Source organism: Filicampus tigris, chromosome 19, assembly GCF_054856515.1.
Source record: "Filicampus tigris isolate MCC_2025a chromosome 19, RoL_Ftig_1.0, whole genome shotgun sequence".
Classification (NCBI taxonomy): Eukaryota; Metazoa; Chordata; class Actinopteri; order Syngnathiformes; family Syngnathidae; genus Filicampus; species Filicampus tigris.
The window spans coordinates 6578073-6590654 of record NC_141235.1 but is presented as its reverse complement, the minus strand read 5'-3'; the positions used below and the strand labels follow the sequence as shown (position 1 = coordinate 6590654).

The window sequence follows — 12582 nt, the reverse complement described above, 5'->3', positions numbered from 1 at the left end:
AGAAAATTAATAACTGAAATTCACCTTGCCCTGGGAAACACGTAACAACAAAAGGAGTAACTAGGTCACCCAGAATTGACGACTCTATCAGCTGGAACACGTAGCAGGGGGCACTTGACAGCGAGTGGCGAGACACAGCGTGGAAGTCAAGGAATCATCTGGCAGAGGAGCAAAGGGAGAAGCTGGTTAAATAGTCTGGCATCTAATCAGCCTGATGTAGTTCAGGTTAGTGGGTGAGTCTACGCTCCAGAGTTCAGCCCCGCCTCCTCCCACACTCCAGCGCTGCAGAAGGAACGCAAAAAAGGAAGGGGAGAACTGCAGGAACTGCAGTGCAACATAAGCCTCTTTTTCCCCCCAAAACGCCTTGCTATACATGGTCATTTTTTCTATCAAAATGCCTTACTATACATGGTCGTTTTTTAACGCCTTTTCCCCCCCCAAAAAACGCCCATGGTTGTTTTTTTCCCCAAAAATGCCTTTCTATACATGTTCGATTTAAAAAAAAAAAAATTTACTATTTGCCTCAAAATTCCTTACTATACATGGACTACCCCCCCTCCAAAAAAAAATGGATAATGCCCTGGTTTTTGTGTTCAGATGTGCTGAGCTATATGTTCGCAATGTGTGTGTTTTCAAATAAGCAGGCAATATGAATATGAAATGGTTTTGCAAAACAATTTGTTGGATTGGCGTTTTTTCCCTCCCAAATTAGGATGTACCATGTTTGAATTTTGCATGTGTGAATAAAAAAAGAAAAAGAGATTAGATATTACATTTTCCACAAGATTTGACCTTTGAATTATTGTATATTGTATTTTTTTTAAATATATGTTATCAGAGTAACTCAACAATTAAAAAATGTTTATTTAGATCTATAATATACAAAAATTAAGAGTGTGAACACATCTCTTACAGTATATTACACTCCAACCATATTGCTCATGCTGCCCTCTGCCGGTGAGGTTAAGTAAAGACAGAATAATGACAGAATTTTACCATTAATGTACAGACGATTGGAAAATAGAATACAAAGTGCAAAAGTACAAAATTCAAAACATAATTTAAACTTCTGTAACTAAAGAATAATTTTTTAACCCCGTGCTGGAAAAACAAAAATTATGCCATTTCCAGAGTACTTGTCGGATTGTAACGTCCCTTCATTGCCCACAACCACTGGATCTATCGATCTTCTGAGCTATTTGAGAACAACATTGCTCTCCACTAATGCTGCTTGCTCAAAATATATGCCCGCTTGATGCTACAGAGGTGCTTGATTGCATTGCCATTTTTAAATGAAAGAACAACATTATGCGGCTCGTTATTCTGTAATATCAAAACATTTATGCCGTAAGGTGAGATCATGGACCAAGAAAAAGCAATTATTGTTCTGATGTCATCTCAACGGCCACTAGGGGGCATATTTGCATGCTATTTGGCGTTGCTATGATTTGCGGCGATGTACAGTATTTATTTAACCCATTCTCATTCATCATGTTGATGTAGATTCCAAATAAAACCATCTTAAAACATCTCCCCAATCACTTTTTGTCCTATTAGCATTAAGCATCAGTGGCAGCCGCAGCTCAAAGCCACCATGTCATCATACTGTTTCAAAACCACATTCTCTTCATCATCAAAATATAACAAACTGATGGACTGAAGTTTGTCGGGCACACAGCAGGGCGCTTCCACTTCATCCGTGGACAGCTTGAGCGCGTGCATGATGGAGCGCACGGTGGCGTGGTTGGTGGCTCGGAGGTTGCCTCCCAGCGGGAAGGGACATGAGCCCTTGCAGTGGTAGGCGTTGTAGCCCCGCGGCGAGATGATCCAGCCTGACCAACCGATCTCCTCGAAGTCTACAAAGAGGGAAACCCTCTGGCAGGAACGGGAATGGCCGCGGGGTAAGAGCCCTGCGGCTCCACGTCGCCTCCTAGTGGGGTGGTCGTGGAGTTCAACGGCAGCAGATGAAGACCGGACTGGTCCTGGTGGTAGAGAAGATTAGAAAAAAAGTTAGGCAAATGGAATGTTGGAAATTTTTTGGGGGGGGGTCAAGCACCATCGTCTTACCAAAGTACGACTGGTTGGATGCTCCGGTCCTCCCATCATCAGAGAATATTACCAAGTAGGCGTTGGTGGCTGCTGCCTCTCCACGCAGTTTGGGTGACGTAACCACTGAGTACATCCAAGTCCCAGATGGCAGCGTGGTCACCATCAGGATGCCGTTGTTATCTTGACTGTTGTGGATCCACTTAGACACCTAAAAAAAAGAAGTCAACTTGTTTGGACTTTTGTCCCATTTATTTGGCAGTGGTGATGGGGAGGAGATGGTTTGAATACCAACCGTTTGTGTGACATTGAAGACTTCCCATCCCTGGGTGTAAAGGGGAACCAGTCTGGAGGTGATGAGGTTTCCTCGCCAAGGTTTCACTTGACTATCCAGCACTTCATACACATCCACCTGGGTGGTAACAAGACACAGAAATGAGTTATGCATAATGTGAGAGGCGTGCTTCATATGTTAAAGGCACATTGTGTAGAATTTAAGGTCATCTAGTGGTGAACTAATAGAACGCAACGACCTTAGTCCCTTTAAGTGTCATTTAAGATAACTTGTGTTGTGAATTGGTGACACTGAAATGGAGTTGACTGTCAAAACACAGTTACAACTTTGAAAAAGACGTCCCTTTTTGGCTCATGTTATATACATGAAAAGTGCTATATAAATAAAATGTGATTGATTGATAACTGCACCGGCACACAATAAGGTTGGCCTTCAACCAAATGAGAAGTAACAGTGATCATGTTTACCTTATAAAAATGGGGCCTGTATGACTTTTCTAGGAAATGCTTCTGTTTCTTTCGAAACCAACGGAACTCGGCTTTTATCATCCTCTCTTCTCTTCCAAAGGAAGACAGGTTGAAAAAGTGAAACCTCTCACCATCACGACCTGAAACATAAAACACAACTTTAGTAAAACCACTGAGACTCTTAATGCATGTATTGACATTCTTCACGCATTTCATGAAATTCCATGCATGTTTTCTTGGAGAAAAACTCAGACTATAAAAAGGACTGTTAAAGGTCAAAGCAATGATTCGAATCTTGTACAAAAGTAACAAAGTACAGGCTCTGAAATGTACTGTACTAAAGTAACATTAACATGACTTTTTTTTATTGCCCTAAGTAAAAATAACTTCTCTGCCCACAAAAAGATATTTTCCTTTTGTTAACTAACCCATGCTCAAGTACAGATAAATGAAAATGCATTAACAGTAAATTTTGGACCTATTAGACCTATACCAGATCCGTCATTTTGACGGATTGCGCTCTGACAATGACGTCATCGACGAAAATTATTACTCGCTGCTCGGGTGTCTAATAAAGTCATTTTGTTGCTTAAAGTACAGTAAATCCACCTCTGCCCAAAAAGGGAGAACACGGCATGCATGAGTGAGCCGTGCGCAATTACGCACTCGAATGTGTATCTTTCAGCGCTGTCCTCCCTCAGAAAAGGAACCGAAATGTATTAAAACCTCTTCAAAGTGTCACCTAACCTTTATCCTCAAAGCTCCTCACTACATTTCCTTCCAGAATCTCCTTCTGACTTTTTCTCGTCCCGTCCGAAAAGGACACGGCGTTAAAGAGATCCAACATGAACTGAGGCGCCTTCTTGTGGGGGGCCACCGCCGCGCCCCGGAGCAGGTCCTTCCAATTGAATAAAGCGCCGAGCTTTTCCGTCAACTTCTCGTCGGGGTCCGAGTCCGCCCGGGTCCCCGTCGGCCCGGCAAGCAGCAGTGTGACGCAGCGCAGCTGGAGGGCGAATACGAGCCAGCGCACAGCTCCTCTTGACATATTGGCAAGGGGCGGACTGAGCTGGACACCTGCGGGACTACGCGTGATAAGGAAAAGGACACCCATGTGCCACTTGATGACACTATTCAACTAACATCAGTGGATGATTGGACCTTGATTGATGATGGAAGGTGGCGGCGAAAAATACCCCGCAAACACAAAGCAAAGGTGAAAACTGCCCCAATGTGAGATTAAAAAATAAATAAATGAATTGAAAATAAACAAATAACAGCCAATTTGCCCGCTCATCCAGGCTAATGACGTTTTATAATATTATTAGTTATGTTATAATATTGACTAAATCTTTTTATTTGAATATTGCTATAGGCAATAGTGCGTTATTATGCGATTAGAAGTAAAACAAGCTATAGTTAAAGTAGTTTATAGTACAATGTTAGGCACGTGAAGTGAATTGTGAATTTCTTTATGCTATTATGCTGTCGGTCTCCAACTTTTTACACCAAGTATACCACCACTTCAACTCAACCAACATTATAGTAGAAGCCAAAGTGTTCCTAAAAAATATTCTATTAAAATATATTGCACATACAAATTCAATACAAACACTTACCTAAAGAATAGTTAAAAAAAAACAAAAAACAGTTCTTTGAGAATAATAAATGTACTAAAAAGTTAAATACAACTGAATTTATAGGCAGTGATTCTTTCAGGTACCACTAGAGGGAACCCACGTGCAAATGGACGATGATTGCAGTGCTTTGGGTTTTTATATTATGTATTTTAATCCTTTTTAAATCCATAATATGTGTATTCGTTTTGGTTTTTGTTTGGATTAATAAAGTGAAGGCAATATTTTATGGTTACTGAACTAAGAGAAATGTGGAAATAAATATAAAATTAACACTTCAAAGGTAAATTCATAAGTAAACAAAAATAGAATGCACATGTTTAAGTAGAGAATAACAAATAAATGCATGTCTCAAATATGTACGTTTATAAAATGCATGGGGAAATATAATCAAAGAAAATTATATAGTTAATAGATTCAAACCCTAAAAAATAGATAGAAAATAAACACACATGTAAACTATATGCACATTTCTAATATGATTTATAATATTTTAAAATTCAGCATGTAGTAAAAATCATACAAGTTGTATTTTTGCTCCAGTATCTCGTGAAGTGTATTTAACATCGGGGTGAGGAGGGTTCAACCAAAGTAAAGTTTCTCCCTCATCATGTTTTTTTTTTTTCCCTGCCATCTGTCTGTTATCAGTGTGAAGCCAGTTGCAAGAAAGCAAACGAAGAGCGAGAGCCATGACGCACATGATGCGCATTGTTAGCGTGCACATGTGCCCCCCCAAACGTGCGCACATTGGTCACCTTGTCCCCAGCGACCCTCTCGCTCCCCCGTCCCCTCCTGGCTTTGTTTGGACAGTGACTGAGCATGACGCTCATGACCCCCCGCATGAGAATTAATCCGAGATGATCTCCAATCAATCACGTGGAATAAAAGGGATAAAATTCTCAAGACCATCAGGTTGATCAAAAGCTTCGTCTTTTTCCCCATTGTCCATCTGATTACCGAGGAATGACGATGCCTCTATTGGGGAGGGGGGACCCATTACTCACTATAAGGTTCTTCATATTGAATGGGCCTTGTCTGATCACTCTGCTGGCTATGCTGTCAGATAAGACAGGACACATTCTGTAGTCATAACTTAAGATAACTAAAGGTCCATGCTGATTGGATTTGATGCCACAGCCAAAGTCAAAGACACATGACCAAGAGTGTCAAGGAAATAGATATGTACTGACAATAGCGTCAGATTGGAGTCAGCAAAGGCCCGATTGCCATTGCTGCGGTGCTGGGTGTGTTAAAAATGCGGTTCTAAAAACACAAACGACTAGTCTTGAATCATTTGCTCTATACGCATTTATTTTTTAAAGGGAAGGTCGACCCAAACGTATATTTTTTTCAAGAATATGTTCTATGCAGGCCCACCAGTCGAAACAAGGCATTCTGATAAATATTGCGTTTGCGGAAGAAGAGTTAATCCATCCGTTTTTAGCCATCTCCAGGGGCCGGCCATTTTGTCATTTCTGTCGACTGAAAATGACATCACAACTACTCATGGCTTTGTTAACAACCAATCATAGCTCACCTGTTTTCTGAACCTGAGCCACGATTGGGCGTCATCTCAGCCCTGAGCATTTGTGATGTCATTTTCAGTAGACAGAAATGACAAAATGGCCGCCCTGAGATGGCTAAAAATTGGTGGATTTTGCTGCTGAACTCATGTTCCACAAACGCAATACAATCAGAATGTCTAGTTTCAACTCAAGGGCCTGCATAGAAAATAATATTGTAAAGACATTTTCGGGTTGACTCCCCTTTAAAAAAAAAAAACATTCCCACCATTTTTAAAAATTGTAAATTGTCGAGCTTCAACCCCTGCGTGATGCAAAAGGAGCGCACGTGAACAGGACTGCTCGGCATGGGATGTCCTCAAATGTTTACAATGTCCATGTGCTGACCACAGATACATGACCACAGAAGCTCCGTGACGTCAACCTCCCTTCTGTATAGGGAGCAGACATGCATGCAGGCACGCGCACGCTTTTCAATGCAATTATGTTGGATTGGTCCAACTAAAGACAAAAGCCGCAACATCATTGCCACTACAATTTCATATGATCCAACACAACAGCCAAAGTCTTTACAAAGATAATAACACGCAGTTTTGATTACCTTTATGATTGCAGTTTGATTTTCCATTGTGTAGAACAACACTGATAATGTGTCGAATACGGTAGTTACTGTCTGTATTTTGACTCGTAGCAAAACAGTGAGCAACCATTATGTACATCACAGAAACTGGTTGCAGGTTTCACAATAGAACACCAGGTGGGGGTGTTGACTTGGATATGGCCATTCTCAAATCACAGCGTGTAAAAATGAATGTTCTTCCTATTATCAGTCTGCCTGACGTTTTAATGGGACACAATTTACCAACAAGTGCGTCAGTAACTATTTTAGTCCGAGCATTTACCAGAACTAAACAAAGGTTAAAAAGAAGCAAAATACTGCTCGCATTCTATTTGCAGAGTACAGAAGGATGAAACACTCAAATGCGGCTGTCTCTCCAATGGATTCCCCTGCAATCACATCGAAGCCAAAAGGTAAGCAGAGCTGCATTGAGTTGTATTCAATACACTGTACTTGACTGCTGTGAGAAAACCAACGCAAGCAGGAAGAAGACAAAAACTCCACACAACCCGCGATTCAAACCCTGAATCTCGGACGTCTGTGGCAGATGCAATAATCACGTGACCGCAGTGCTGCGCTGTCTTCATTGCCACTCGTGGCCACTATATTTTGGAGTTAAAAATGGCTGTAGGTGAATGTCACATTCATTTTGGTTGTCCACTATCAGCCAAGGGCCACCTGGCTTCACATCTGACAAGTGTGTGTATGTGTTAATGACTTCACCTTGTGTTAAATACCTGTACTGGGGCAATTAGACACACATGGAAGGCATTTCATCTCAAGTGCTGGCGGCCACTGCTGCTGCGATCTCTGAATGAATAATGAAGAGGAATACACTCACAGTAAAAGTGGAACCACATGACATGACTTTCAATGTGACATTCAAAATGGGTGCCCCCCGCTCCCCTATTGCCACCGACTGCAAACATGCTCAGGTTTTTTTTTTTGCCCCCAGTTGTCTAATGAGACCATGTTGCATGATTTGTATAATAGCCTACGATGCCAACAAGTGCAATGTTAGTGTGCACATTTACAAAAAACAATTCCAAAAGTGTCCGTAGGCATCCAAAAAGAATAGATTGCTTGAATGAAATCCCGTTTCACTCAAGCATAATTGCTTATTTAGTCTAGTCATGTGCATTTGAATACAATGAAATAGTCATAATTTGAACAAAACTGTCGAAATTGCTTATCCGTATATTTGTGCAAGATGTCATTCAAGCTTTATTTTGGAACGCCATCAAAAGAGTATTTAGTTTTGGTTCAAGCTCTGGAGTCAGCTAAATTATATGTGCTTCCCTACCCCCCAGTCTAAGAGCCATTTCCCCCAGCGCATGCACTGCACCGTACGGGTACCTCACCTTTTGCGTTATTAAGTCTGCCAGACGCTACTTCATCTGGCAAGTTGTTGCGGTTTCGGTGATATTCATAATCGCCGAAACATACTTGTTTCCCTTCTGACTCTCTGCTCATTATTATCCAATATTTTGTAGCACTAAGTGACATATGACGTTCACCTGCTCGTAATTAGGCTGTTTGTTATGCTGCTAGGCCACCTGCATGGTCTGCTTAGTGGGTGTGTGCGTGTGGTTTCGCCTGTAGAAATCCATTCACATTTAAATGCCTGTTTACTTAATTTGACTCCACTTACTCAAGCATAATTAGAATTGAGTTTCGACTCCAGTTGGGTTGCTAACTGGATGAAGCCGTGCATGGGGATGATGGATTTCCTAACCGCAATATTCTCTGTTGATTAATGGCAACGAGACCAAAGTGAGACTATTATGACTTTCCATTGAATTTGGAGGCTCGCGCAGTATTCTCCCCCCTGTTATGCTTGCGTTTCATTTCGAAAAGTTAATTCACGACATAAAAAAAAACATTTTTTCTACTCTGCATGAGGCACCAAAAGAGGCTATTGCCATGAATTTGTCATCATGAATTTGACGTGAACGTCCCCACACGTCACCGATATTGTTGTCACGTGTGTAAGCAGCGGCCTTTTGGTCGGACGCCAATATGATTGCACAAAAATTGGGTCATCATGAAGGTAATAATATTGCACTGTAGTATCGTTTTCCCAAAACCAAACGCTCCTGTGACTTCAGGTGTTTGTTAAGGCCACATGAGCTCCGTGTGATTAAACCGCAAATCATATGGCATGGTTATGAACGCTCCCAGATGATTTGAAGGGATAAATAGTCTAATAATACTATTTAAGTTGGCTTGTTGGTCATGCTTGCAGCTCATTATTGCTGAGGTCTGTTATCTTGATGGCACATCTCCCGCTCCCTTTTTGTGGTCTTTATTTGCATAAACTGGTCACTGGTATGAAAAATGTCGATGATAAATGATGCGAGGAGAAACTGGAGCCGGGCCTATCTGCGTCAATTTTCTTTTTGTTTAACCGCAATGCCTTGATTTCTACCTCTTCTGATAAAGAAGAAGAATTGTTCTCTATATCAAGAAGGCCAAGGTTATAAGAAGGTTGCCAGTACTATTATATAAAAATAATATGAGGCATGCACTCAATTTTGGAGATATTGTATATAATATTGAAAAAAACACCAGCACACACCCAAAATTTGCAGGCTGGCAAAGACATAGCCAGTTGCCATATTGGCAAAATGTAACATGACATTTGTAATTTACATAATGTCTCCCTCACAGTGAGTTTCCTTGTCAGCTACAGGCACCACATTCACAGATCTGCACAGTATCTCACAAATGTAATTTGGTGTCTTGGTGATGAAAAATATGTTTGGGTTGATTTCCCCTTAAAAAAATACTACCGTCCTAACAAGTATTTTTTTCCTCCACTTTTCAAATCCACAGATCTAGAAATACACTTTGCCGGGCAGGCATGAAGAGTTGCCGCTCAACGCTTTCAGCCGAGGATTTGCGATAAGCAATCCGAACCAAGCTTCCCCCGTCTGAGACGAGAGCAGCATATGGAATTCGTCCGCCGCACGCATCCATTTTTCATCATCACCCTCCTCCCCTTACTCTATTGTCGTGTCCAATGGTCGACCAGTGGGCCGTTTATACGCGTCAGATACTCCACGCACTTTCATCCTCATCGCCTTCTCCCACTGTCTGGCTTCAGAAATGTCTTCTAAAAGTGGACCGAGTGTTACAAAAGCTCCAAGGGGCCTTTTAAAGTCCTGCTCTCATTGTGGTTTTGGAGACACGCAATGTATAGCTATTCTATAAGTACATGAATGAAGTAAAGGAGTCATATATTTCTTGCAAAGACTCCAAGAATAATCTAAGACGCGCCTCATTTATGAGTAAGAATGTGGAAGGAGATCGCATATGTGCGCTTTGTGTTGACACTTATATCTAGAAGGATTTATAAAGTGTTTTATAGTAAGTGCAAGGCCAAATGGCTACAATGCATTTGGTAAGAAGCTGATAACCGTTTGGGCAACATCAACGTGTAATTAACTTTAACTATTGAGTGAAAAATAAAGTTTGCTCTGCCAACCCCTAATTTTTATAGAAACACACTCAGAATGCATGTATTTATGTGTAATGCTTGGCTCTGGAGTAGCTAATGCTTTTTTTTTTTTTTCTTAAATGGGCCATTATGATGGTGGAATGTTTATGAGCACTCAGATTGCGGCGTAGCCTTTATCGCGCTTTGTCAAATCTCCAATGCAACACCTTTTTAAAATATCAAATCTTTGAACGAGTCAAGGTCATCGAGGCGATGCTTTCTGCTTTCTATTCGCTCCACTGTTGCACACGAGCCGCGATAGGCACAGGGAGAGGTGTTAAGTGCCAACAGGTAGCAGATGTAACAAATTACAGAGCGCATTGTTTCGTTTGTGCTAAAGGAATTGGACTGAGTTTGTTAACATTCCAATTCCTCCCTGAGCTGCAGCCCCCCCGGGATGGTCTCTAATGTGTGGTCAGTCCGCACCACAAAGTTATGTACAGTGGAACCTCTACGGTCAGAGTAAATCCGTTCCAGGACGCCCATCGACATCGGAAGCAATCTTTTTCATGGGAATTAATATCGATAAAACTCACAAACTCAATACATTTATAGGGGGTCCTTGGTTTATGATGGAGAACTGTTTCTGTTACGCTAACCCAGTAGTAAAGGCATAACTATAGTAATATTTGGATGAAAAACACTTCCATGCCATGAATATAAAACCATCAAAAAACTGTAACTGAGTCTCCTGACTTTTTGTAAGCTACGCTGAGGTCTGCACAACGGAGGTTGATTTTCTGTAGTGGTTGTCCTCATAATTAAGTTAATGAGTTGACCAAAAAGAAACTGAAGTGAACTTAAGGAGTCATTCTTTCGCAGCACTGTTTTGGGGTGATATAATAAATGAGTAGATGTCACCAAACCGTGCGGCAGAAGTGTGAGAATGACACATGCCAATAATTTGGGAACAACCTTAAGGTAAAACTCTCTTTGACCAACCATGTCCTCCTGCAGGCATCAATCTGTCCTGATGGGGGGAGTAGAGTATCACATAAAAGCTAAACTCGGCCCTCAGCACACTTGTAGCTTGTATCTTTGAGCTGACTGGCTAAACAAGCAAATATGCACCAAGTTGTGCTTCAATACAGAATTACGCAGGGATGTAAAGAAAGGCAGTTTTCTTCCCATTTGCAGCCATGTGGCCTCATTTATTTCTATGAATCTTTCTATAATCTTTTCTCTCAGTTTCTCATAGCCGCCATTAGCATTAGCTACAGGACACGGAGCAAAGGGGTTATCAAGAGGCAACATTTGGCCTTGGTGATGATATCATCACCAGGTCCCGTGGGGATGCTGAGAAACGATCAAGAAACGATAAAGATCTTTGGTTAAACATTCGATTTGTATCGCTAACCTCCTTTATTGGGATTCGGGAATAGATTAGCCTGTTTTTGGAGGAAGTCGATCCTTGAAGATTTGGCTGTGGTTCCGTGTGCAGTTCCAAGTCTCGGGGTTTCTACTGGTGGGAATGGGAAGATGGCTTCTGAATACATTTGGAACAATACACTTTCTTTAATCCTCCTTATAGATAGTCACAAATAACGAAAGAGCAGAGAAATAGTTCAATTGAGGACAATAATGTTGGATAAATATATGATAGCCAAGCCAAATGTTTCCTATATTTATGTAATGTTTTTCTAGTTTATTCCTTGTAAGTAAGAGGAGATTGTCAGGGTCAGCTCCTGCCCTGAGCAGATCTCCATATTCAGAACTAAAATAGGAGCAATCTGTAATTAGCTGGCAATCTTCAAAGCAGTGTTTACATGTCAGACCTTGACACAGAGCAGAATGTGAAGGAAAACATTTTTTTTCCCCCCTCCGGAAACGGAATTATCTTTATTCACAAGGTATTTTAAAAAAGACATATTGTCACTATTTTTGTTATAAATAGTTTGTTCGCATATCTACAAAGCTTCAAATAATACCAACTAATTAGCAATTATTAGTCATACAGTCATTGTCAGGTGCGTCATAAACAAACACTTTTTCTCACACCCACACACTATTTTCACATCTCAGAACACTCACATTTACATCTATAGATGATTTACATTCTTCAATGAACATTTTTTGTAACATGTGAGCAAGCCAGAGGAGCTGAAGACAACCCATGCGAAATGGAACCCAGAAACTCTTAGCTACGAGGCAGACATGCTGCCCCCTGTGTCTTGTGTGTTATCCTTTCCTGGGTATTGTCAGCGGATGACTAAGCTGGCAGGATGCTGCTTGTTGCAGCTGCTAGTGATTTAACAACACACAGGGAGTGGTGTGATCAGGGCAACGGTCGCTACTCCGGCCAAATGACTTCAAGATTACAAAGTAAGCTCAGTGGACATCGCCTTTAAATGGAGAACCTGGTGACATTGAGAAATGTTTTACACACTCCAGTGATGTCATTTCTTTAGATGGGAATGAGAAAGGAGATGCGAGGGATAATTGCAATTTTGTAGCAATTTCGTCTCTTCCTTCGTCTTGACATCACATCGATCACGGCTA

The 12582-nt window shown here is 41.2% G+C and overlaps 1 protein-coding gene across 2 annotated transcripts in view; it reads right to left on the bottom strand.

The window, feature by feature from the left end:
• Positions 1-878: 878 nt before the first annotated feature.
• Positions 879-12582, bottom strand: part of LOC147129175 (bone morphogenetic protein 4) — a 39459-nt gene continuing 27755 nt past the window's right edge. Inside the window, exons 1-5 of one of the 2 annotated variants that reach the window (XM_086017013.1) lie at positions 3556-3853; positions 2809-2948; positions 2342-2458; positions 2068-2257; positions 879-1982 (exon numbers count right to left, since the gene is read on the bottom strand). In XM_086017013.1, coding sequence (XP_085873139.1) covers positions 1567-1982; positions 2068-2257; positions 2342-2458; positions 2809-2948; positions 3556-3853 — 1161 coding nt within the window. In that variant the 3' untranslated portion in view covers positions 879-1566. Of the gene's footprint in view, positions 1983-2067; positions 2258-2341; positions 2459-2808; positions 2949-3555; positions 3854-7321; positions 7395-12582 lie in introns of those variants that run through there. The other variant, XM_086017014.1, reaches the window with a different exon arrangement.